Below are 26,300 nucleotides of genomic sequence, written 5' to 3'. Positions count from 1 at the left end.
AACTAGATGATGCGCTATTGGCTTATAGGACCGTCTATAAAACGCCGATTGGGTGGACACCTTTCCAGCTTCTTTACGGAAAAAACTGTCACCTTCCGGTCGAGGTTGAATACAAAGCAATGTGGGCGACCAAGCTGCTGAATTTGAATATAAAGACTGCCCAAGAAAAGAGACTAATGGATCTCGAGGAACTCGATGAGATACGGCTGGAGGCTTATGATAATTCGAGGATGTACAAGGAAAGAACGAAGGCTTTTCATGACAAGAAGATCCGACACAAGGATTTAAAAGCTGGAGACAAAGTCCTTTTGTTCAACTCAAAGCTTCGGATATTCCCTGGGAAGCTCAATTCAAGATGGTCAGGACCCTTCGAAATTAAGGAAGTTCTGCCCTATGGAGCGGTCACTCTGCTAGGTAAAGATAAGAATGAATTTACTGTGAATGGGCAGAGAGTGAAGAAATACATGGCAAATGAGAGCACAGAGGTGGAATCATCTCTGCGTCTCGACGAACCCGCGCCAACCTGAGATGAATTGAAAGTCAAGCTTAGAGACTATAAACAAACTCACTTGGGAGGAAATCCCAAAGGCAGGTCTGTAAATATGATTTACATGTTTTTAGTATTTTCTCTCTTCAGTCCTTTCGCCCTACCCGATGAGCTACGCGATCCCACCCTCGATCAACACCTCGGATGCTGGTCCGAGTAAGTCGTCCGTGCGTATTTCTGAGCTCTCTGACGAGCAAACACCAGCACCTGCTGAAGTCGGAGACGACCCTGGCTATACGTTGGCGAGTATGGAGGCTGCTGCAACCTCCTTCTTCACCAACACATAAGGTACCACTTTCATCCGATCCTTGTATATAACATTGCATTTAGTTTCCTTTTACTTTGTGTGATTCTTGGATTCTTTTTATAACTTTTATTTACACAGAGACTGTGTAATTTAAGTTTGGGGGAGGGTCCTAGAATATTTTTAACTTTGTGTTTTATTTTCTTATTTTTCTTATTTCAAATTTTTGCATGCTAGTTTCATTCATTTGAGTCTGCATCTATGTGCATTGAAAAACCTAAAAAAAAAAATTTTTGAAAAATTAAAAAAAAAAAAGAAAAAAGAGTGTTCATATAGGATTGAGTCTAGTTTGTTTCATATATGATTGTTGCATATGCATCTTAGGGGACAATGATTAAAACTACCTTGTTAAAAATCAAACCTTAGGATTGAAGCTATAGCCCTTAGTCACAGTTCTATTTTTTACCAATCTTTTCGTTTAACCCGACTTGCTTGTCCTACCCATGAACCCAAACCTTTCTTTCAAACCTTGTTGTGAATTGTTGAGTGAGGCCTCTTTCATTGTGCTATAGGTTGTGAAACCTTGAGAGTATTGAGAACGACAAAGAACTGCCTCTTGATTTAGCTAAGTTAGATTTTGAACTAGCTAATAGATTCGGTTTTGAAAGATAGGTGGTTAGTATGTTTATTTGGGGTTGGGTTGAGGAATACAAAAAAAAGAAGTCCCTAAGGTTAAAATCAATTAGCTCTAAGTCTCTAAGTAAAAAAAAAAGAGAAAAAATCTTGCTAGAATCTCCTAGAAAGAAAGAAAAAAAAAAAAAAATATATATATATATATATATACATATTAGGAGTTTAGCAAAGAAAAGAAAAAAAAAAAAAAAAAAAAAAAGAGAGAAGAGAGCTAGGAGTTTAAAATTTAAACCTTAGGGAGTAAAAAAAAGAGTTAAAATCAAGGATGTGGGTAGTGTAATTCTAGGAGGTTTGATATTATAAAAAAAAAAAAGTGAATGAGAAAAGGGTAGATCATCAAGAGTTAAGCTTTGTATGCCCAAATTGTTCTCAATCTTAGATAGTTTTCACGACTGTCTAGCATTCCTTCTTTTGAGAGAAAACCACCCAAAGAATTTGTTTGAAACCACCTTACTAAAAGAGCCCTACCCTTGAAACCGATTGAGCTTGATTCACCTTCCATTTGCAAGAATTCGCCAAACACTTAATTGAATGTGAAAGAGATGTTCTCTATCTTTAGTTGGAGGTTTAACTAGATCGATGCATGGTAAATAGCATAGAAAAATATTTGTAAGTATGTTGATTGATCTTAGCACCATTAAACTATCTTTGAGGACTATAGCTTGAATCCTTCGCTTAGCATATAAAGGGTATGAGTCCCCACTTTCAAACCGCACCCTCTTACTTCCTTGCTAGAGGACTAGCAAGATTTAAGTTTGGGGGTCTGATAACTCTCTAATTTCATGTTTTTAGCATCTTTTTTTCCATATTTTGCATTGTTCATACCCTTAACTTAGCATTTTTAAGTCATTAACTGTAGGAATTCACTTTTAGACCATTTAGGGTGTTGTATTTTTGCATTTGCATGTTTTGGATGAAAACAGGTGCTAAAGAGCCTAAAATGGGGAAAAACAAGGACAAACCCGAGCATGTACCCGAAGGAGCCATCGAGCTGGAAAAACAAGTCCGAACCCAACACGATCGAGGAAAATCCAAGAACCGGAAGAACAACTCGAAGATCTACCCGAGGAGTAACCCGACTTCACCCTCGTGTACCCTATCGAGAAGACCATCGGGCAGGTCTGGGAAGCTAGGTCAAAAGGATTTCCATATATAAACCCCCTTCTCTCCTAGCTCGCAAACGAGCACGCCACAGACCCTCAAACCAGAGAGCGAGAGCTTCTGTGAGAGAACTGAGCGACTCAAACAATTTTCCTTTCGTTTTTACATTTTTTTCATAGTTTTTATCGTTTTTCTTAGATTTCTATCTTGCACTCTTTCTACTCTACTCTACCGTTTATTATAATGCAATTTTCATTCTAATTTGTTGCTTTGTTTCTTGTTATTATCTCCGAGTAGAGTAGTAAAGCTTCTAGGGATGGGATAGATGATTTTGTGTTCTTGATCGGTTAGGATGCATTAGTTTGACTGTAAACGTTTGATAGATTTCCTTCTAGGTTGGTGTTCTTAATGCTGTCAACAGACCAAGAGGTTGAGATTAGATCTAGGGTGTTTTACCACCAAGAGGTGTAGATGAGATGCTTGAATCAACCAATGCTAGAGGTTCACTCGCTCTAAGTAAGAGATTAGATGATTTAGGGTTTACTGACAATAATGAATCGATCTTAATGCCTGCTTGGTCATGTTTCTCCAACGAGAGTTGGGTAGGGAAGTGATCAAGGTTGATTGTTGCTAGTGCGAGAGTGTGGTGACAAAGTTTTAGAGATTCATTGTCTAGGAAATATTTCCTTGAGGCATGTAAGGCATCTGTACTGGTCAAGAATACTTAGGATTCAATTACCCCATCCTTAGAAGCTTTCGTATTTTAATTGTTTGCATTTTCTTTCATTACTTGACCACTTACCCGATCAGGTACACGATAACCTGTATCGAGTATTACCTCGAGCTGTTCATATCCCATTTGCTTACTCGATCACCCCACATGATCATGTACTCGATTGCTTGCATCGAGTGCATAGGTCGTGTGGTTTCTTTGTTTATATTCTTGTCTTTCATTTAATTTAGGAATGTTAAATCAAAACCCTATCTGTTTCGCTTGACTTGTAACGTTCTGATCATATCCTTCCTGCTAGCAATAGACAACCATTTGGATTGATAACCCTTTGTACTATAGTTGCATAGGGAATTGATACCCTGGGTGAAAACCTGTCTATCAGGAAGCTGAACAGAGAGTCCACAAGATTCAAAGATGGAGAGAGTAGCACCAAGAGATCAAGGATGTTGGAGCAAGAAGCGCAGTCAAGAGCACCGCTGGAAGAACAAGCCGCGATACCGCAGCCAAGAGGATGGCTAAGGATCAGAGCTACTGCACGGAAGAGGGTAGTTTACCCAAGTCAAGTTCGCCTAAGGAACACCATGCTGTGCGATTTGTGTGGAGCGGTGGGAGATTTAACAATACATTGCTGGAGGAGAAGGCCGCAACGTCCACTAACCCCAGAGCATGTTATTTGTACCGAGTGTGAGATGTCTGGACACTTTACTCACAGCTGTCCGGACTGAGTGGTGCGAGGGAAGGAGAACCCGCTGGGTCAAGTTATGCATACAGGAGAGAACTCGTTAGACCAAGCTGTCAGAGTCGAAGAGAACCCCATTGCAAATATTAAGAAGGCTGAACAAGACGAAAAAATAACATGTATTACTTTGGCTCCTGCTTGTCATGTTATTTCCCATCTGTTTTTTGCGGATCACAGTCTTTTCTTATGCAAAGCAATGGACCAAGCTGGAACGTCGTCGTCTGCTGCCCCTGCCTCAACCAATTCTCCCGCTGAACCGCAACCTGAGGAGCCGACTAGGATGTGTGTGTGCCCGTGTGAGGAGTGTAGGAACCGCCAAAACCAATAGGATAGTTTGGGAAAGGGAAGTTTTTCTTTTAGGGTTAAGTGTAAGGGTAGAATAGGTTTTTCTTTTGAACCGCTAGGCGTAACCTTAGTTGTGTATTTTGCCTAGGAAGATCCGAATCATGTAAAGTAGATGGCTAGGTGGAGGAAAAACTCATATATTTTTCCCTTTTGGGTGTAAAATACTTGTGTTAATCCCTAGCCGCAGTTATCTACTTATTGCGTGTTGCTTGCTAATCTTTGCTTGTTTAATTGCTTGCTTTGATTGCTTTAGCATCTTGTAGGTTTTCATAGTTAATTTTTAGAATTAGCTTGCAATGGATTACCATGATTGATTGAGGATTCACGTAAGATGCCACAGACAGAACGCGATCAGACAAATTGAAGAAGTTTGAGAAAATCGACCAAGGAGAGGCGAGTCGGGCTGATTAAAGAAAGAGCAAGAGAAAGCAGTGAAAAAAAGGATTATGGAAAATCCTTAGAGAAACCAAACAAAGAGAACAAAACCAAACCAGAAAGCGCAGTGGAAATCAATCGAAAATGGCAAAGCAAAATAAGAAGAAAACGACTAAGCATGGACAAAGAGGGTGCAAGAAAATAATGGATGGCAAAGGAGATGAAGCAAATTAAGCAAAGTGGCAAAACCAGTGAGGTTCCATCGAACCAAACTAGTAAATGGACGAAGGAGTTAGACAAAGTCTGGAGGATGAGCAAGGAGTTCGGAGATGGAGACAAACTATGAAGAAGAAGAAGTCGATGGTAGAAGCCAAGAAGTCTAAGTAAACCAAGTTGTACGACGAAGAAAAGAAGTCAAGAAAAATCTGAAGAAAGACAAGTGTCAAGATAAGGATTTTGATGGAGAAGACAAGTCGTGGTACATCAAAGAAGCATCATCACCATATCAAGAGGATTAGAAGAATTTAGAATTCGAGGACGAATTCTTATAAGGGGGGGGGGGAGAATGTAATGACCCTCACTAAGGGTAAAAATTCAAATAAAATTTTTGGAGAAAAAGACCCGGAAAAGACTTGGGAAGAAGGAGAAGAGAAAAACATGAAGGACGACCGAGGGAAGTCCGAAGAAAAATCAACAACTCGGAGACGGCATGGACAGACCAGACGTACACGGTCGGAGGCGGTATGGACAGGACAGACATATACGGACGGAGACAGCACAGACAGGCGGACGTACATGGACGGAGATGGCACGGATAGACGGACGTACATGGATGGAGACAGCACGGACAGACGGACACATGCGGAACGGAGACTGTACGGACCGAGTAAAGACGAAAAGGACGGACGCATGCGGAATGGAGACGATACAGACCGAGTAGACGAATGCATGCAGAGTGAAGACGGTAAAAATCGAGCGCATACGGGAAAGACCACATGGACGCAGAGAAGTTGCGGTACTGACAGAGAAGTTGCGGTATTGACGGAGAAGTTACGGATGAGACAGAGAAGCTGCGGAATTATCGTACGATTGACGAACGTAACGCCAAAGCCGACAGCGATCCAAAATTTGCAGAGTGATTGTCTACCAACGCAAAAGAGAATTTTTCCTGAACAACTAATGGGAATTCATGCAAGAAAATAGGAGAAACAATCATTGCTATCTTTTTAGAAGTGAACAATGAGGATTCATGCAAATAAAGTGGGAAGACATCATCATTTTCTCACCTTAAGGAGCAACCAATGGAGCTTCATGAGCAAGAAAGTGGGAGAGACAAAGAAGATTTCTCTTCAAAGAATCAGCCAATGAGAACGCCATGCAGAGAAGAGAATTGGGGCTTAAGGAATGAGTTTAGCCATTTGTCTCAAGGATTACCAAATGTTGCACATGCGAAGAATGGAACGCCATTTGTCCATCGAGCTAAGGGACAGAAGGAGGCGAGCTTGCCTATAAATAGGAGCTCAACTCTCTTGTTTTCTTCGTTCATCACTCAAGAGAGAAAACCACAAAAAAAAATCTACGTTTGCTCTCTTAAGAAGAAGATAGATCGGAGGAGAGACTGCTGCTCGGACGCAGTCGGGACGCTGTTCGTACGCAAGGAGACGCTGTTGGATGCAACAGGGGGACGCTGTCTGATCCGTGTTGCCGTGAAGTCTAATTATATCAATCCTCTGCTGAATCACTGTGAGTCTGTGGTAGAATTGTTTAGGATTAGGATTCATGCTAGGATTAGGATAGTTGCATGCTTAGATTGGTAGGGTTCATGCTAGGTTTATGATAATCACATTGAATTTAGGCTAGAAAATCACCATGCATGTTAAGAATTGAACCTGATGCATATTAAGCAATTCGGCTTGCTTAAAATTTGGACCATAGACTTGCATGCATAATTAATTTGGTAGATTTTTAGTTGCAATTTTAACTTGCTTGAGAATCGTTTAGGGTAGTTGCATGCATATAGAACAATCTAGGTTGCTTCAATTTTTATTCTTGTTTCTTGTTGATTGTTGCTTGTTTTCTTGCTTGATTTTCTTGCTTGCTTGCTTGAATTGTTTAGTACTAGCTTCTTAGAGTTTTTACTAACCCTTAAAATTAGTAGTACTTATTTTAGCTAGTCTCTTGAATTATATTAGTTATCTTTCTCGAGTCATAGCTAGGATAGAGTAGTCGATCTTTTGTTCCAAGTGTAGAGAGGTTTTCTCGTGAGAGTTCTCATATGGCTACTCGCGCGGGACAATGTCACGTCTAGCTTGCTACTAGAGTGACCGCTACAAAACGTTGTAGCATTTGTGGTTAGCTTTGTGGTTTCAGCATGGGAAGTTGGCTCATGCTGTTATCTTTGTGCTCTCAGCATGAGCAGTGGTTTGGAACAGAACAGATTATCGAGGGCTCATAGGTTGTTGTTTAGTCTAGGTGTCGTAGAGTCCCTTAGGTGTAGAGTCTAGGTTAGTCGAGTCGAGAATTATTAGAACTAACCTTCTTTGCTTGCTTGTTTATTGCTTCCGCTATTGTTTCTGTTGCGTAGCTTTGATTGCTTACTTGTTTCCTTTTAGTTTGGGTAGTTGGGGTAGGGTAGATTAGAATGCATGTCTAGTAAAATAGGGGTACCCAGACTCACTGAGAAATCTTAGATTACTCATGTGGTTTAGTGTTTGCCGGCAGGTAACTTAGGTAGTTTAGAGCCGGAGCAAACACTAGGACACCGGATAGGAATTGTTTTCATGTGTTTTTTTGTAAAAAGCTTATATTTTCCAACTATGCATTCTATAAAGTATTTGACTATAAAGTATTTTCCTACTATGTATTTTATGAAGTCTCCGACTATATATGTATATTGCTTTAATAACTTATTTTCAATGTAATAACTTATTATAAGTAATATAATTCGGTTTTTGGGGGAAACATGACAAGTTGTATTTGATACATTGGCCTTTTCTGGGCCAACACAACGCGCCAGGCGACACGAGGGTTGCAAAGCCTAAGCGGAACCTCAGCTGCGGGCGGAGTCGCGTCCAGGAGGACTGGTCAGGAAGCTGCAGCTTCCGTCCCTCGACCGGACTACCTGGGTGCGGGTCCCGAACATGTAACGTTCCCACGGCTGTCCAACGGTCTTGTCTGGGCCTAGGACGGTTCGGAGGCGTTACAAACACACACCCCAAACAACCTCTGGATGCATCTGTATAAACCACATAGGGTTCTCCCTGCTCTGGTAATGCCAATACTGGCGTAGTAGTCAACATATCCTTTAGGCTTGCAAAGCCCTTCTCGCACTCCTGTGACCAAACAAAAGGAACACCCTTCCCTCTTAGCTTAGTCATCGGACGTGTCTTGCTTGCAAAGCCCTGCACAAATCTCCTGTAATAACCTGCAAACCCAAAGAAACTCCTGATCTCCGTGGCATGCTACGGTCTAGGCCAATCTCTGATAGCCTGAATCTTCTCCGGATCTATAGAAACTCCCTCTGCAGAAATGATGTGTGTAGAATTTTACTCCAATTCTTTTACCTGAAAAGACTACACAACCACTGAGAGTGCACAATTAATCAATGTAGTATTTTAGGATCGATCTCACAGAGAGTAATAGCTAACATAAATTGAATTATAATAGAAAGAACTATGGCTAAGACTAAAAAAGAGATTGGGGTTTTGGTTTTCCTAATAACTATTACGAATAAATAAAAACAGTTTAAAACTATAAGACTAAGGCGTTGGGCGTTTTGGGAGTCATCTCAGAGTTTTCATGGTTCTAAGCAATATTAAGTGTAAGATCTAACTAGTAAATACTAATTTTCGGTCTAGGTTCTCAACTACGAAACACTAATGAACTAACAAGCTTTTTTCAGAGAATGAAAGTCTAAAGTCTTCATACTTCGTTACTCAACTTTCGCAGGTAACGACGCATGTCAACCAGCTAGTTAAACAAGTTTGATACATTCACCAAACTCCGCAACTCAACTTACGCAGGTTACGACGCGAGGTTTTGGTATAACACTAGTTCAGAGAAGTATGATAACGCGGTTAACGCTCCCGTTCTCTAGATCAGCACTTGGTGATCAATCCAAGCACATGCATTAAGATAAAGATGTCCCAAAAGAACACATAAAACTGAAAATAAGATCTAACAACCTAATTGAAGCGAACCATTAATTCCCTTTGAATCACCCCATAGAACCTAACAAATAAAACTACTCGCTCATGATGCAAAGAAACGACATTGATATTATAAAGTATAGCATCAAAAACGAATCAATAAACAAAAAGGGATTCAAAGGAAACTTCTCTATTTATCACAAAAGTAACTTGATCCCAAAAGCAATGTAAGTATGAAAGAACTAGAAAGAGTAGAAAGAGAGATTGGTGGATCTTCCAGCTTCAATGGATTTGGCGAGGAGGAGAGAGCTTCTCTGGTCTTCTAGGGTTGTACGGCAGCGGCGGTATAGGAGGCACTTGAAGTCTAGATGAAGGCACAGTTGAAAACCCTAGGTCTTAAGAGTATTTATATGGTTTTGTCTAGGGTTAGGATTTGTAAGGGTAGAAACGTCTTTTCTTCTTGAGTGCAGGACAAGGGCGGTGAAAGAGGCTTTTGGACCGTGGAGGAGACTTGGACTGGGCCTCTGTGATGGTCGCTGGTCAGGCCTTGAACAAAATCCCATCGGCTGGTTGCTTCTCTTTACGTCGGTTTATAATACGTCTCGGTAAATCTGGCATATCTTCTGGATGGCTGAATGGATTGACTTGATTCCACTTCGAGAAGAAAGATGACTCTTCCAGCATTCCATAGACACCAAAAGTGATATAATTTGAGTTCTGTAAATTCTTCAAGAGTGGCCGTCATGTGATGATAAGTCCTCGTAAAGAAGATTTATGATATTGCCTAGTGCTACATCAGCTTTACTAACTCTTTACTGTGTGTCGACATATTAATTGGTCTTTGATGAGTATTAAGTATGGATTCAAGGGAGTCTTTGGTATTGGGGTTTCTTGGGAGCCTTAGCCTTAGGGCATGAGAGAGCAGAGTTCATCCTTAGGTTTTGGTTTGTTCTTTTGTTTTTAGTTTTGTTGTTTGTTCCTCAATTTCTGTGGATAAATAAAACATAAATCAGTTTTGTTGCTTTGTCGATCTATGTTTTCGTTTGAGCCTCTTACTATCCCTCACAAAATGATCATTCACTAGCTGGTTTCATTTGGCAGGTACCCTTCCTTCTTCAGTGGGGTTTCACACGTTGTCTGAGGGTAAGGCCAAATCTCAGTGTTTATCCATTTTTTGTTCATCAAGACAGAGTTGTAGTCTTTCTGTACTAGAACTAAGAATCAAATGATCACTAACCAAGAGCCTACTGCTGCAGGGCCCAAGAGAACCGACTAGAAGATGTAACCAAGCGTAGAAAATTGTCTTCGGAAACAATTTTATTTGGCTGGAAATGGTATTCAGTAGTTAGTTTTGAAAACAAAGATCACAATGTGGAATTGTATAGGTTGTAAAAGTTTTTTGTTAAAACAAAAAAAAACAAAAAAAAAAAACCCTCTTCATGGCAGTTTTAGAAGATTTTAATGACTTTGATCACAAAATCAAGTATCTTCATGTTTCTTTAAGCAGTTCATTGATAATTTGATATTGTTAGTTTTCTGTTTCTGCTTGTGAGCTTGCTATTATGTGACAACTCTTATAAAAGCTTCAATTAACTGGCACAGATTCATCCATTGACTACTTAAAAGTTAAAACTCCTAGTGTTATTTACTTATTTAGTCTTTTCAACTGCATATCCAGTGTTTGATTGATTGTATACCTTCCATATATAATTTGCCGGCGTATATTTGCAACTGTTTTCATCTGAAATAATTCATCCATTTTTTTTTCATTTTTTTAACGTTCCACTTGATAAAGATATTTATCCGTATTAACGCTTTTCTTACGCGGAACTTTTGCAACTTTTATGATGAAAAGCAACCTATTGTGATAATAATTCGTAATTGTATATTTTATTGATAACACCAGCTACAAATGCCAATGCATGCCACTGCCACCAAGTCATTAGCTTTGTATTTTTCCTATTTATTAAAAATATTTATAAATGATAATACTATGTCGACAAAAAGTTGTTCGTGCCTACTCCCAAAATGTCAAATAATTATGATTGGTTGGTTTAACACGTGTTCTCACCATTAATTCCAGTTCTATGAAATTTATTCACCAATCATAAAACATGAAATTGTCAAAAAAAAAAATGTAAAAGAAGAACAAATCTTTATTTTGGTATGAAAGAACAATATTAATATAATCCCATACGGCGTAGATTTGCAAAGAAATTTAATAGAAGTAAACATATCTCACATTATTATCGTCATTAATCGAGAAAAAACACATGAAATACAGATATACGCCAAAGGGGTAGTATTGGAGTTTTAACCTATAAAAATCCAAAAGCCATTTCCATCTCTTGTTTTGTTTTCTCACACCGCACAAACAAAGTCGTCTTTCTCAAGAGAGAGAGAGAAGGGCCAACGACCACAGACACACAGACACCACCAATAAACAAAACCATGAGCCCTTCTTCCAAGCAGCGGCATCGTAGCTCAACCGGCGAAAACAAATCAAAACCGGTTAGATCCGGTTCATCCTCCGTCATACCGGAATGGATTACCAAAGCAACCAGCGGCGGATTATCCCTCTACTTTATCATTTAATATAATGCAATTCTCGTTTATATTTGTTGTTATGTTTCTTGCCATGATTTTCGAGTAGTGTAGTAAAGTTTATAGGGATGGGATAGATGATTTTGTGTTCTTAATTTGTTAGGATGCATTAGTTTGATTGTATGTGTTTGATAGATTTCCTTCTAGGTTGGTGTTCTTAATGCTGTCAACAGACTGAGAGGTTGTGATTAGATCTAAGGTGTTTTACCACCGAGAGGTGTAGATAAGATGCTTGAATCAACCAATGCTAGAGATTTATTCACTTAGCCTAAGAGATCAGATGAGTAAGGGGTTTACTGACAATAATGAATCGGATCTTAATGCCTGCTTGGTCATGTTTCTCCAACGAGAGTTGGGTAGAGGAGTGATCAAGGTTGATTGTTTCTAGTGCGAGAGTGTTTTAACAAGATTTTAGAGATTCATTGTCTAGGAAATATTTGTTTGAGGCATGTAAGGCATCTGTAATGGTCAAGAATACTTAGGATTCGATTACCCCATCCTTCGAAGCTTTCGTATTTTAATTGCTTGCATTTTCTTTCATCACTCGATCTCTTACCCGATCAGGTACACGATAACCTGCATCGAGTAATCCCTCAAGTTGCCTACTCGATCACCCCACCAGATCTTGTACTCGAATGCTTGCATCGAGTGCTTAGTTCGTGTGGTTCTTTGTTTACTTTCTTTTCTTTTATCACTCTAGGATTGTTAGACTAAACCCTTATTTGCTTGGCAATACTTACACTGTTCTGATCATATCCTTCCTGCTAGCAATAGAAAACCATTTGGATTGATAACCCTTTGTACCACAACTGCATAGGGAATTCATGGATTGCCAATGGAGGACCCATTGGATCATCTAGATGAATTGGATAGGCTCTGTAGCCTCACCAAGATAAATGGAGTTAGTGAAGATGGATTCAAACTCAGGCTTTTCCCATTCTCTTTGGGAGACGAAGCACACATCTGGGAGAAATCACTCCCCAAGGAGTCCATAACCACTTGGGAAGCGTGCAAGAAGGCATTCCTGGCCAAATTCTTCTCCAACTCCAGAACCGCAAGGCTGCAAAGCGACATCTCCAGCTTTGTTTAGAAGAACAATGAAACGTTCAGTGAAGCTTGGGAACGTTTCAAGGGATACACTACCAGATGTCCTCATCATGGATTCAGCAATGCTTCATTGCTGAGCACACTTTACAGAGGAGTGGTCCCCAAGATACGAATGTTGTTGGACACCGCAAGAAATGGTAACTTCCTCAACAAGGATGTTGATGAAGGTTGGGACCTGCTGGAGAACTTGGCTCAATCTGATGGCAATTACAATGAGGAATATGATCGCACCATGCGATCTACGGGAGAGGAAGATGCCAAGTACAAGAGGGACATGAAAGCCCTCAATGACAAGCTCGATAAACTCCTAAACCAGCAGCAAGATGTTCATGCAATATCAGAGGAAGAGCAGTTTCTACAACAAGATGGGGAGACTATACAGATAGAGGATGTTAACTACATCAACAACCATGGAGGTTACAACAAAGGTTACAACAACTACAAGACGAATCCGAATCTGTCTTACTGGAACCCAAATGTTGCCAATCCTTAGGACCAAACTTACCTATCTGCAGTTCAAGGGAACCAGGTAAAACATAAACCTTTTGTCCAATACAATCAAGGCTATGCACCAAAGCAGCAATACTCTGGAAACTACAACCAACCACCTGGATTCCAACAATAACAAGGCCCGCAGAATAATTCACAAGATGCTGACCTACGCGGCCTAATTCAGCAGATGATTTAGAATCAGGCACCAATTGCTATGGACACCGCCAAACGTTTTGCAGAGATGAGCAACAAGATCGACTAAGGATACAATGACCTTAACGCCAAGTATGATTCGCTCAACAATAAGATAAGGTACCTAGAAGGCCACCACAACAACCACCCAGCTCCAAAGATCAACCAACTCCCAGGTAAAGCTGTTCAAAACCGTAAAGATTATGCCACTGCCCAAGCCATCTTCCTTGATGATGACTATGAGGATTACCTCACTGGGGACAATGATGATCAAGATGGGGAGGATATGGATCACCCAATGATAAATGAGGCCAAGTATTATATATCAGAGTATGAACCCGAGCCTTCACCCGAGGAAACTGATCGAGTTGATGATCGAGCACTAGCTAGAGAATCACAAATCGAAGAACCACCCAAAGCTGAACCCGAAGACATACCCGATGATGGCGATCAGATGACGCATCGAGTAGATGTTGAGAAGAGAGATCAGCCTCAACTACCTGTAGCAGCAGAAGGGGAGCTAGAGGAAAGGTTCAACGCTGCACTTGACATACAACTGGATGCGCTTGCAGAGCGAATGGCTAAGCGTTAAGCTCCACCTCCTAAGCTTTAGCCACCACACGAACTTCAAGAGGAATCTGCCAATGAGGCAGCTCGGCTGGAGAATGAGGTTAAGGAGGCTGTCAAGGAGATTGGGTTTGAGATTCTCAGGAGTGGATTGTGTTTAGATCCTGAGCTGCGAATTGAGGAAAAATTGGAGGATCCTGGCTCTTTTACTTTGCCATGCTCGATAGGACTTCGGATTTTCAAGAATTGTTTGTTGCGACCTTGGAGCTTCAGTTAGCATTATGCCACTATCAGTTGCCAACAAGATGGGATTCACCAGTTTTAAACCAAGCAGTTTGTATTTGGTTCTAGCTGATAGAATAGTCAGACATCCTATTGGGCTCCTAGAAAACTTGCCACTCGGGATCGGGAGAATAGAAGTCCCTACTGACTTCATGATCCTTGATATGGACAAGGAACTAGAAGATCCACTGATTCTAGGAAGACCATTCTTGGCAACAGTAGGCGCTGTGATTGAGGTGAAGCAAGGCATTATCAGAATTGAGCATGGTGAGCACTTCAAGATGGAGTTTGATGTGAAGAAGGGGATTAAAAGGCCAACCATTGATGGTCAAGCTTTTTCCACTAAGACAAAGCAGAGAAAAGTGCAACATCTTGAGGAAGTCAACACCACATTTGCCTTGGAACCTGGACAAAACCTGGAGAATCAGTTGAACCAGCTTGCTATAGTGGAGAGGATTCAAGAACCTCCTCCACCTGGATCTGATGCTTAGAGAGCATGAAGAGTCAAGCTTAGTGACTTTAAACAAGCTCACTTGGGAAGAAGTCCCAACGGTATCTTCTATTTTATTTTCTTTTATTTTATTTGTTTTAAATCTTGTTTTTCTATTTTTTGCAAACTTTTATAAAAAAAAGGGGGGAATTGAGGAACCCGAGGGTCAACCCGACACCGTACTTGGCGCGCCTGATCGTGTCCTTGCTCGGGTGGCGAGAGGAGTCTGAATTCCACAAGAAAGCCCACTCTCGGCAAAGCCCAACCCACCAACCCTAGCTTATTTAAGGGTTTCTAACCCTTCCTCCTAAGCATCACTGAGAAGTTGTCTCTCAACCCTAGAGTTTTTAGTTTCCATACTTTCTATTCTCTCTCAAACTCGAGTTTTATTTGGTTTTCTTTGGGAACTAACCCTATTAACCTCGAAGCTTAGCTTTTTCTTCTCAAGGATTCGACAAGTCACACACGAAAATCTACCAAAGGAAGGGAAGAAGATCAACCTCCACCGCTGCTACAACCGGTGTTGATATCGTCGAACCGCGAGAATCCCAAGGGAGAGGAAACGTTCTGCATTCCCAACCGTTGGCTGGACGTTTTGCTTCCCCAACCCGATGCTCAACCCGATCAGTCACCCAATCCGGTGCTCGAGCAACCGATCGTGTAGACCATCGAGTTCGCTCACCTAGTCCGATGGCGAGTGCTGTTCGCCGATCTCCTCGACGTAGGGACCTGTCTACGTTCGAAAGAACCGTTACCAACCCCATGGAGGTCGATTCTGATGCTGGTGGAGAAGAGCAAGAGGAGATCCAAACATCTCGATCAAGGAGCAGAGCTGTGGTTGCAAGAGGAAAGAGACCAGCCTCTGAGAAGGCTGAGAAGGTAGCTAAGAGAGCAGCTGAGGAAGAGGATCGAGATGCAGAGGAGGAGCAGAGAGAGAGAACACGCCAAGCCTCACGGAGGCTGAAGCATAAGGAAGTGAAGACTCCGGCAAAACTCTTCAAGGTTTTCCGGAAGATGAGCTTCGTCGGTACCCGATACCCTCACCGAGAGACAATGAAGCAGTTGGGCATAGCTAGGGATGTGGAGTTCCTGTTCGACATGTGCCACCTGGGCCAAATGATGAGAGCTCACCTTGAAGCTCATGAGGAGGAGACGGTCCACTTTCTCTCGACTTTGCGGCTGCACTACTTTGAAGACCACCCAACCCCACTACCCGATGGGGGGATCGGGTTGATCCCCTTCTCCGTGAAAAAAATAGTGTACCGGGTCACTTTCAAGGAGATGGAGAAGCTGTATGGTTTCAAGGCTGGGAGTGGAGAAGGAATGGAGGTTAGGAAGGAGGAAATGAGGTCCCTATGGCTGACAATAGGAGACAAGCTCCCCTACAAGTCCACAAGCTCCAAATCCGCTCAAATAAGGAGCCCTGTTTTGAGGTATTTTCACAAGTCCCTCGCATGCACTCTTTTTGCTAGAAAGGAGACTGGGAATGTGAATGATCACGAGATTCAGCTGCTGGATATTGCATTGTGTGGAGTTTTGGACAATGCTAGGGATGGTACACCACTTGTCGTAGATGTTGCGGATACTAATATGATGTTTGTACTGCTCGATCAGTTCCTCTACCTCAAGTCATGGGCGATTAAGAGAAGAGAAGGAGGCGGAGAGATCTCCATTGGAGAACTGGTTACACCGATTTTGGTGGCATGAGATGTGCCGTTGAAAGGGATAGTTCACGAACCAAGAGTGCTGGACGTAGATTACCTCGTGCTGGCGAGATTTTTGCCCTATGAGAGGCCTAACGATATGATGCTCTTCAAGTTCGTCCATCCTACCGCCGGAGCCGCCCAGATGATCCTACCCAATGTAATGTGCACCAAGGTTCGGCTAGGAGACAACATTGACTTTGAACCACCTTTGGAGGAGCTGTACAACCCGGAGGAGGAATCCGAAGCTAAGAAGAGAGAGGAAACCGGGCAAAGACAGGGAGATAGCTCGGAAGATTTCGATTTTGAGGAGTATGTGTGCTCCCAAAATCAACCGGTTGGAGTGAGGGAAGCCCACAAGACGATCGGATGGCTGAAGAGGATGAACAAGTTTTTGGTGAGGAAGGTAAAGGAACTTACAGGTTCGGTGAAGACTATGGGAGGTTAGATCAAGGAGCTGCAAGACAAGGCAAGCTGTGCCTCAGCACCTACCTTGGCACAAGCACCGAGTTGGATGGGGAGAAGCGGACCGCTAGGAGGAAATCGAGGACTGCCACCTCCAGAACCTTACAGAGCATCATCCTACGAGCCCCAGGCTGAGGAGAACATCACCAGACCTGAAGCATCACGGAGAAGCCATTCGGACACCTATCCGACGCCTAACCCGATGGGATACACGATGCCTTATCTGATGCACCCATCGAGCACCCAATCGGGTGATTACTCATGACTCTTCCCTCTGCTTTACCAGATGCCATACACGATGCCGTATACGATGCACCCTGCGAGTGGCTATATGGGTGATCACTCTGGACCTCTTCCTCCATACCCGTCATACTACCTGATGCCCTACCCGATGAGCTATGCGATTCCACCCTTGATCAACCCCTCGGATGCTGGTCCGAGTAGGTCGTCCGTGCATATCACCGAGCTCTCTGATGAGCAAACACCGGCACCTGCTGCAGCCGGAGACGACCCTGGCTACACGTTGGCGAGTATGGAGGCTGCTGCAACCTCCTTCTTCACCAACCCATGAGGTACCACTTTCATCCGATCTTTGTAAATAACATTGCATTTAGTTTCTTTCATTTTGTGTGATTCTTGGATTCCCTTTCCAACTTTTATTTACACAGAGACTGTGTAATTTAAGTTTGGGGGAGACTCCTAGAATATTTTTAACATTGTATTTTATTTTCTTAATTTTCTTATTTCAATTTTTTTGCATGCTAGTTTTATTCATTTGAGTCTGCACCTATGTGCATTGAAAAACCCAAAAACTTTTTGAAAAAAGTTTAAAAAAAAAATTAAAAAAAAAAAAAGAGTGTTCATGTAGTTGCATTTACATATTAGGATTGAGTCTAGTTTGTTTCATATAGGATTGTTGCATATGCATCTTAGGGGACAATGATTAAAACTACCTTGTTTCAAATCAAAGCTTAGGATTGAAACTATACTCCTTAATCACAGTTCATTGTTGTTAGATCAATCTTTGGAAAAAAATGAAAAATCTTTGCTTAGAACCTTGTGTCTTTTGAATGCTTCCTCCACTTGTTTGAACATTAGAACATCTCTATATTATTGGATTTAATTTGAACTTTAATTGTCTTGTTTATGGAACTTGAATACTTGCTCATGGTAACACTAAATTCGGGTTAGCACTCCATTTCACCAATCTTTTTCGTTTAACCTGATTTGTTTGTCCTACCCATGAACCCAAACCTTTCTTTCAAACCATGTTGTGAATTGTTAAGTGAGACATTTTTCATTGTGCTATAGGTTGTGATCTTGCTATAGTCTCCTAGAAAGAAAGGAAATATATATATATATATATATATATATATATATATATATACATATTAGGAGTTTAGCAAAGAAAGAAAAGAAAAAAAAAAAAAAAAAAAAAAAGAGCTAGAAGTTTAGAGTTTAAACCTTAGTGAGTAAAAAAAAAAAGAGAGTTAAAATCAAGGATGTGGGTAGTGTAATTCTAGGGGGTTTGATATAAAAAAAGAAAAGAAAGTGAATGAGAAAAGGGTAGATTATCAAGAGTTAAGCTTTGTATGCCCAAATTGTTTTCAATCTTAGATAGTTTTCACAACTGTCTAGGATTCCATCTCTTGAGAGAAAACCACCCAAAGAATTTGTTTAAAACCACCTTACTAAAAAAGCCTTACCCTTGAAACCGATTGAGCTTGATTCACCTTCCATGTGCAAGAATTCGCCAAACACTTAATTGAATGCGAAAGAGATGTTCTTTACTTTTAGTTGGAGGTTGACCTAGATCGATGCATGGTAATAAGTATAGAAAAATATTTGTAAGTATGTTGATTGATCTTCGCACCATTAAACTATCTTTGAGGACTATAGCTTGATTCCTTCGCTTAGCATATAAAAGTTATGAGTCCCCATTTTTAAACCGCACCCTCCTACTTCCTTGCTAGAGGACTAGCAAGATTTAAGTTTGGGGGTCTGATAACTCTCTAATTTGCATGTTTTTAGCATCCTTTTTGTCCATATTTTGCATTGTTCATACTCTTAACTTAGCATTTTTAGGTCATTAACTGTAGGAATTCACTTTTATGCCATTTAGGGTGTTGCATATTTGCATTTGCATGTTTTGGATGAAAACAGGTGCTTAAGAGCCTAAAATGGGGAAAAACAAGGACAAACTCGAGCATGTACTCGAAGGAGCCATCGAGCTGGAAGAACAAGTCCGAACCCCAACACGATCAAGGAGGATCCAAGAGGCGGAAGAACAACCCGAAGATCTACCAGAGGAGTAACCCGACTTCATCCTTGTGTACCCCTTCGAGTAGACCATCGGGCAGGTCTGGGAAGCTAGGTCAAAGGGGTTTCCATATATAAACCCCTCCTCTCCTTCCTCGCAAACGAGCACGCCGCAGACCCTCAAACCAGAGAGTGAGAGCTTCTGTTAGAGAATTGAGCGACTCAAACACTTTTCCCTTTTGTTCTAGATTTTATCTCATAACTTTTTATCATTTCTTTAAATTTCTGTCTTGTACTCTTATCCCTCTACTTTATCGTTTAATATAATGCAATTCTCTTTTATATTTGTTGTTATGTTTCTTGCCATGATTTCCGAGTAGTGTAGTAAATTTTCTATGGTTGGGATAGATGATTTTGTGTTCTTGATCGGTCAGGATGCCTTAGTTTGATTGTATGTGTTTGATAGATTTCCTTCTAGGTTGGTGCTCTTAATGTTGTCAACAGACCGAGAGGTTGAGATTAGATCTAAGATGTTTTACCACTGAGAGGTGTAGATGAGATACTTGAATCAACCAATGCTAGAGGTTTACTCACTTATCATTAGAGATTAGATGAGTAAGGGGTTTACTGACAATAATGAATCAGATCTTAATGCTTGCTTGGTCATGTTTCTCCAACGAAAGTTGGGTAGGGGAGTGATCAAGGTTGATTGTTTCTAGTGCGAGAGTGTTTTAACAAGATTTTAGAGATTCATTGTCTAGGAAATATTTGCTTGAGGCATGTAAGGCATCTGTACTGGTCAAGAATACTTAGGATTCGATTACCCCATCCTTAGAAGCTTTCGTATTTTAATTTCTTGCATTTTCTTTCATCACTCGATCTCTTACCCGACTAGGTACACGATAACCTGCATCGAGTAATTCCTCGAGTTCTTCATACTTCATTTGCCTACTCAATCACCCCACCCGATCCTGTACTCGAATGCTTGCATCGAGTGCTTAGGTCGTGTGGTTCTTTGTTTACTTTCTTTTCTTTTATCACTCTAGGATTGTTAGACTAAACCCTCATTTGCTTGGCTTGGCTTGCACTGTTCTGATCATATCCTTCCTGCTAGCAATAGACAACCATTTGGATTGATAACCCTTTGTACTACAACTGCATAGGGAATTGATACCCTGGGTGAAAACCTGTTTATCAGTTATTATAATTTTTAATTTTCGGTTTCATTTATTTAAATCTTACTGTTCTCTATATTATCATTTGAAAGAATGGAAATCCATTGTGAATGGAGATTCATAGAGACTCTCTATAACATATTGTAACATCCGCGAACCAAAATGTGTATTTTGGGGATGGGTGTCGATCGACACCAATGTTTTCTGGTTCGACCAGTTTGATTTAATTATTGATTTTTGGTCGGTTTGGTTTGAGGAGAATCATTAAACCATGATATTTAAGTGGGAGAACGACCTAGGTCGTGTTTTGTTGTTGTCTAGCTGGTGAAAACAAAGAGAAAGAGAAGAAAATATTGTTCTTGAGTTTTTGGGAGTTTTTGTGAGATTTGAAGGCTTTGTGGGTGAGATCTTCCTGTGGGAGTGAGGATTCAAGGCTAGGAACGTGTGGGAAGCTTGCTGGGAGTGTGGATTATTTCATTGTTGGTCAGAATCTCCCTGCATAGAGGTGAGTGCGTGACCATGGCTGATCTAAGCCTGTGATTCCTTGTTCTTGCTTGTTTGTTGTTGTTTTGTGAGTTTTCTTGTTGGGGATTGATTGCTACAGGTTCCTGAGGACGTACTTGGCTTGGGTTTTGAGTATTGGACAATTTGGTGGAAATTTGGGAGCGAGATTCGACTCTCGGCTTCGTGCGGAACGCAGTTGCAGAGGTAGTGTCGATCAACACCACTTGGTGTCGGTCGACACCAGTGAAGCAGCATCGATCGACACTGTGTGGGTAGTGTCGATCTTTGTATGCTTTGTTTGTTGATTGTTTGGAACATTGGAATTACAGTTGTTTGTGTGTATAGCCCAATAGATGGGAGGATTGCCTCACTGAGTGTTTATCAAATACTCATGTATCTCAATATGTGTTTGTGGTGCAGGTAAAGGCAAAGTGTGATCGTAGAATCAAGGGAATGAAGAAGAGGATGTTCTAGGGACTCGATTGGATGTTGTCTGGCATTGCTAGGTTGCTAGAGTTGGGTCATTAGAAACATTGCTAGGTTGTTGGTCCTATGTTTCCTGTTGTTTGGTTATTGGATATTGGTTATGTATTGGAATATTGGTTACAGTAAAACCTCTATAAATTAATAATGTTGGGACCAAGATATTTTATTAATTTATAGTGATATTAATTTATTTATAAATTAATAATTATTATTTTATAGTGTAAATTAATAATTATTAATTTATAGGTATATTTTTAATTTTCTAATTTTTAAAAAATTATGAATTGAGACAATTTTTGCAAAATAAAATTAGAATTTTGGATGTTGTAAATTTTATAGTATTGGAATTGTATTTGAAATAATTACAAAATATTATTGACAATGAATTACAAATATTATAGACAAATTCACTTATACACATGACATAAATATTCAAATTTATGAATAAGAATATCAATTATCGTATTTTAATAGTCTATCAAACTATCAAAATGTAAATGAATCATATTTAGAAATTGAAAACTTTAAAAAGTTTTAGCTGTTTTATGAAATGTTATAGAATATTTTATATCTTTATAGTTTGAAGATACAATATAACAATTGTTTTATAAATATGAGGTTTAAGAGAAACAAACTTTACTATATCAGCATATATATATATATATATATAAATTTACATGATTATTAATTTATGATATTCTTGGGACCATATTTTATATGTGGATTTCAAAAAAATTATTATCTTATTATCTTATCGAATTTTGTTATTTTTTACACTGTCCCGACTTGGGACTAGCAAAATTTATTAATTTATCGTGTTTATTAATCTATAGAATATTAATTTATAGAGGTTTTACTGTATTTTCTATTGGATATTTATTGGATATTGGTATTTGTTATTTCCTCTGTTGATTGTGATTGTGGTTAGGTAGCTAATGGGTATGGGATCATGTAGTTTATTTATTATTTATTGAAAAAAAAAAGTGGGATCGTTTCACATATGCTTGTGCACAATTTTGTCCTACCCGATCTAAGTCCATACATGGTGATTGTTAAGTAATATATAAAACTCATATAATTTATTAGTAAATTTCTTTGTTATCGTCATGTTTTGCCTTTTGCTAATCACTTTTATTCTTCTAAAATTTCAAGATGTAAGTTAAGTGTTAAACAGATTTATTAATATAACTAACTAGAGGACTCGCGCCTCGCGCGGGATTATGTTCTGAATATCATTTCATATTTTTTTTGTATTTGTTATATAATTTATTTGAATTATTTTTTTGCCAATTTTTTTTATGGTAGTTTGAATTTTGTCCCCCTTTAAAGATTTGGTATAATAAAAATATAAGTATTATAAAAAATTTAAAATATATATAATGTAAAAAGTAAACATATATATTGCAATTGAAAATAGAATAGATGACAAATACAAAAGTTTTATGCTATATATAAACGATGGAAATAATATTAGTTAATCTCTAATTTCAAAAATCTATAAAAAGTTTAGTATATATAAGTGGGAAATTATAAAACAATCTCATTATCAATAATAGCATATATCAAGATCATTTCAATAGAGTATTGTTTCCACAGTCGGATGATCTTCACCTTGATCCTCGACATATTTTTGAAAGGTTTCAAGTCACAAACATTGTTGAAAAAAGTCATGAGAGATTAAAAGATAAGAGTGTTTGTAAACTGTGATTTTGTTTACGTGCTAAACTGATGTTTTGATTGTGATTGGAAGAACAAATATATAAGGGTAGTAATTTCTATTAGGATTTTTTTTTTCAAAACTTCACTTTCCTCCAATTAAGAAAATTAGAAAGAATATAAAATATTTGATTAGGTATTTGATTTCGAATGGTTTCTGTAAATATATTAATATCTTTTATATTTGTGTTATAGTTGATTTTGGATTATTTGATTTGATTCTAACTTTTTTAGGCAAAGTATCTCTATTTTATATTTATCAATGTGGTAAATCTTAATACTATTAAAAGTGAAGTACATTTTGAAAATGTCCGAAATTACTCACTTATTTACGAAATGTGCCACTCAAAACAATCCTTCCGATTTTCTCATTAAGGGTAAAATTGTATTGTCACCTTAAGATTTTCTCACAAACATACCTTCTTCGGATCAAACTTTATTCGGGTTTGGAATAAGTCATTCGGGTATAGAATAGAGGGACGCGGATCCTCATTGGGTATTTTGAGATTGTTTTGGTATTTTTTTGGAAATTTTCACGAATATATTAATTGCAATCTACACTAATTAGATTCGTATACTACCAATTAGATTCACATATGTGGAATTTATTCTAATCCAATAATTTTGTGATTTCTTTTTATTAACATGAGATTCTTCATTAATCTTCCCAACCATTTCGGAAGATAATTACATAACTTCGTTACGAAATTGATTTGTATAAAATGATAAATATCAATCATTATCTTATTCTCTCTTATAATTATCTCTACTCCACGTAATATACGATTGAGTATCTGTTATTTGCAGAACATCTAAACTGAAAATCGTTTATTAACCCCGCTAACAATGGAGATTGATTAAGATTTTATTCCTTATTCTATTTTTAAAACAATAATACTCTTTTTGTTTCCCCCCTGTTCCAAACTATAAATACGTACGTATTCGTTACTTCATCTACACCAACTCACACACTGCTTTCTTCCCTACAGCAAAAACACACTTCTTTCTTAAAATGGCTGTTTCCTTTGCTTTCCTTCGTGACTTGCATCCATACAAAACGAATTGGAGAGTGCAAGTCAAAATCCTTCAGTCATGGCATCAATATACGCCTAAGGCTGGTGAAGCACTCGAGTGTATCTTAGCTGATTCCACGGTAAGATGTAGTCTTACAAACCTATTTATCATATGGCTATACAATAATGTCGTGTTAACATTGTAATATTTGTATAGGATACAAATATCCACGCATCTGTCAAGAAGGATTTGGTTATTCGCCATGAAAATCAGTTGCTTGAAGGTCAATGGAGATTCATTGAGACATTCAGTCTAACCAATGCTGCTGGTTATTTCAGACCTACTGGTCACGTGTACAAGATTAATTTCCTTAACGGTACCAATGTTAGGGCGAGTGACAATGTTTGTGAGTCAATTTTCTTATCCCTTTCAAAGTTTCCAAAGATCCTTGCACACGAGGTTAATACCAGCATCTTGGTTGGTAAGTTCATATCATCTCAAATTTAATTTTTCTTTCCAATATTATATATTTAAATTAAATATAATACTTGATGATTGTCTTCTTCAGATGTGATTGGTCAAGTTGTTAATGTTGGTGATGTTGAAGACCTTGATGTTGACAATAAACCAGTTAAGAAGATTGACTTCGATTAGAAGTAAGTTGTTACATAATAAAATTCGATTAGCTAATAATTTTTATTTTCTTAACTGTTAATCTAATCTATATGTTAGTGATGTGAGATTGCCTGTAACCTTGTGGGGAAAATATGCATATGAGAATGGTGTTACCGTTGTTTGCCTTTTGCGTTTTGCCAAGATAAAAGAGTTCAAAGGTATTACTTTCGTATTTTATTATTTTTTTACGATAACCAAAAAACTATGGCAAATTAACTAACGGTTGGAAATTAATGTATTTTTATAGATATTATCTGTGTCGCAAACTCATTTGATGTAACTCAGTTGAGATTGAATCCTGAAGTTGCTGAAATCCAAACCTTTGTTGAGTCGTAAGTTTGCTAATTTGATAAATAGCAAATTAATTTTGTGGTAACTTATTGTTACGATTGTCTTATATAGGATCCCAAAAGATGGTCTGATGCTAACCTTCCGTGGGAGTAAGCCAAAGAGATCTGCTAACTTCCCTAGAGGACCTGAGAATCTTCTTGCATTTGAGCAAAAGACGATTAGGGAATTAAAAGACTCCTTCGAGGTAATGTGATTTTTAAAAGTGCGTTAATTTATAAAATTCTTTGATTTTATTAAATTTTTTTTATAAATTACTATAAATATATGTAGGTTGGGAAAGCTAAGATTTTGTGTACCATCTATGGTGTCGATACCGACTGGTCTTGGTATTACATCAGCTGCAAGAAATGTAACAAGAAGATCACACATGTGCAAACACAATGTAACAATGCTGCAATTACCACCAAAAAGAAGTAGCCGAAATTTTGGTGTGATGTATGTAGGGCTGTTGTAACCAACGTACTCGCTAGGTAATAAAAGTTTTCTCAACGTATCATATCAAGCGTATATGAAGTTTTAACTTAATTTTTCATATCCACTCTTAGGTACAAGCTTCACGTGAAAGTCATGGATAACACAGGTGAAACCAAACTCATGCTTTTCGACACTACCGCTGCTGATGTTGTTTCTGAGAGTGCCTACACGGTTCTTAATGGTTCATACGACGAGGTATTAATTGAAAGCCACTACCCCTTAAGGAGACTACCTAAAGCTGAAGACCCATGACGTTTTGTTTGCTCATACTCCATAACATGCATTGAATTCTCTAACTCTCTTTGTGATTTTGGTGCTAATGTCAATGTTATGTCAAGAAGTGTAGCTGAAAAGCTAGGATTGTGAGACATATCTCCAACCAACCTCAGTTTAGTCTTGGGAGACTCATCACAAAAAGTTCCCGACGGATTAGTTCGAGACCTACAACTTGTAGTAGGAGACTGCATAGTTTCTACCGATTTCCACATCCTAGATATGGAAGACAAGACCGAGAGACCTTTGATTTTAGGAAGACCTTTCCTAGCTACTACTGGAGCTATCATAGACCACAAGTCAAAGAGGACAACCTTTGCTAACATTTACAAGAAGAAGTCATATCCGACTCTCTCCAAGCCGAAACCGTGGCCGACCTACTCGCTACATGAAGAGCCAATGGATCCTAATATTGGTAAGCTGAAGCAATTCAACCAAGGAGCATCCACAAGTACCAGCAACCTGCCACCCAAGCAACCCAAACCGCCTAACCCACCACAAATTTCCAAGATCAAGATCATAGTTCCTCCTGAGCTAAGTAACAAA

General features: G+C 39.1%; 3 protein-coding genes and 1 non-coding gene across 4 annotated transcripts; 3 read left to right on the top strand and 1 right to left on the bottom strand.

Moving 5' to 3' along the window:
- The first annotated feature begins 176 nt into the window (after positions 1–176).
- On the top strand, positions 177–527 carry LOC104783518 (uncharacterized). Its single transcript, XM_010508664.2, has one exon. It carries the CDS (start codon positions 177–179, stop codon positions 525–527), a length of 351 nt encoding a protein of 116 aa, XP_010506966.2.
- Positions 528–11,339: 10,812 nt separating this feature from the next.
- Positions 11,340–19,432, top strand: LOC147945331 (uncharacterized). Its single transcript, XM_087509875.1, has 2 exons — positions 11,340–17,399; positions 18,991–19,432. The coding sequence occupies exon 1, from the start codon at positions 15,350–15,352 to the stop codon at positions 16,364–16,366; it is 1,017 nt and encodes a 338-aa protein (XP_087366001.1). The 5' UTR covers positions 11,340–15,349; the 3' UTR covers positions 16,367–17,399; positions 18,991–19,432.
- LOC147945332 (small nucleolar RNA R71) lies at positions 12,587–12,693 on the bottom strand. Its single transcript, XR_015597882.1, has one exon. It is a non-coding gene; the product is annotated as a small nucleolar RNA R71 (small nucleolar RNA).
- A 4,547-nt stretch (positions 19,433–23,979) lies between the features above and the next one.
- LOC104783517 (uncharacterized) lies at positions 23,980–25,733 on the top strand. The gene is made up of 9 exons (XM_087509204.1): positions 23,980–24,120; positions 24,198–24,462; positions 24,550–24,611; positions 24,799–24,814; positions 24,904–24,988; positions 25,059–25,191; positions 25,278–25,333; positions 25,451–25,477; positions 25,553–25,733. Exons 1-9 carry the CDS (start codon positions 23,980–23,982, stop codon positions 25,731–25,733), a joined length of 966 nt encoding a protein of 321 aa, XP_087365330.1.
- Positions 25,734–26,300: the final 567 nt, after the last annotated feature.

This window comes from Camelina sativa, chromosome 4 (assembly GCF_030686135.1).
Source record: "Camelina sativa cultivar CO46 ecotype springtype chromosome 4, ASM3068613v1".
Lineage (NCBI taxonomy): Eukaryota > Viridiplantae > Streptophyta > Magnoliopsida > Brassicales > Brassicaceae > Camelina > Camelina sativa.
This window is presented reverse-complemented; position numbering and strand designations above follow the sequence as displayed.

Bases quoted from the DNA above. Each gene is read 5' to 3' on its own strand.
- LOC104783517 (XM_087509204.1), top strand. From the start codon at position 23,980: ATGGCTGTTTCCTTTGCTTTCCTTCGTGACTTGCATCCATACAAAACG. The intron at 24,989-25,058 runs GTAAGTTTGCTA...TGTCTTATATAG, and splicing joins ATCCAAACCTTTGTTGAGTC to GATCCCAAAAGATGGTCTGA. The intron at 25,478-25,552 runs GTAATAAAAGTT...ATCCACTCTTAG, and splicing joins GTAACCAACGTACTCGCTAG to GTACAAGCTTCACGTGAAAG.
- LOC147945331 (XM_087509875.1), top strand. From the start codon at position 15,350: ATGGCGAGTGCTGTTCGCCGATCTCCTCGACGTAGGGACCTGTCTACG.
- LOC104783518 (XM_010508664.2), top strand. From the start codon at position 177: ATGGATCTCGAGGAACTCGATGAGATACGGCTGGAGGCTTATGATAAT.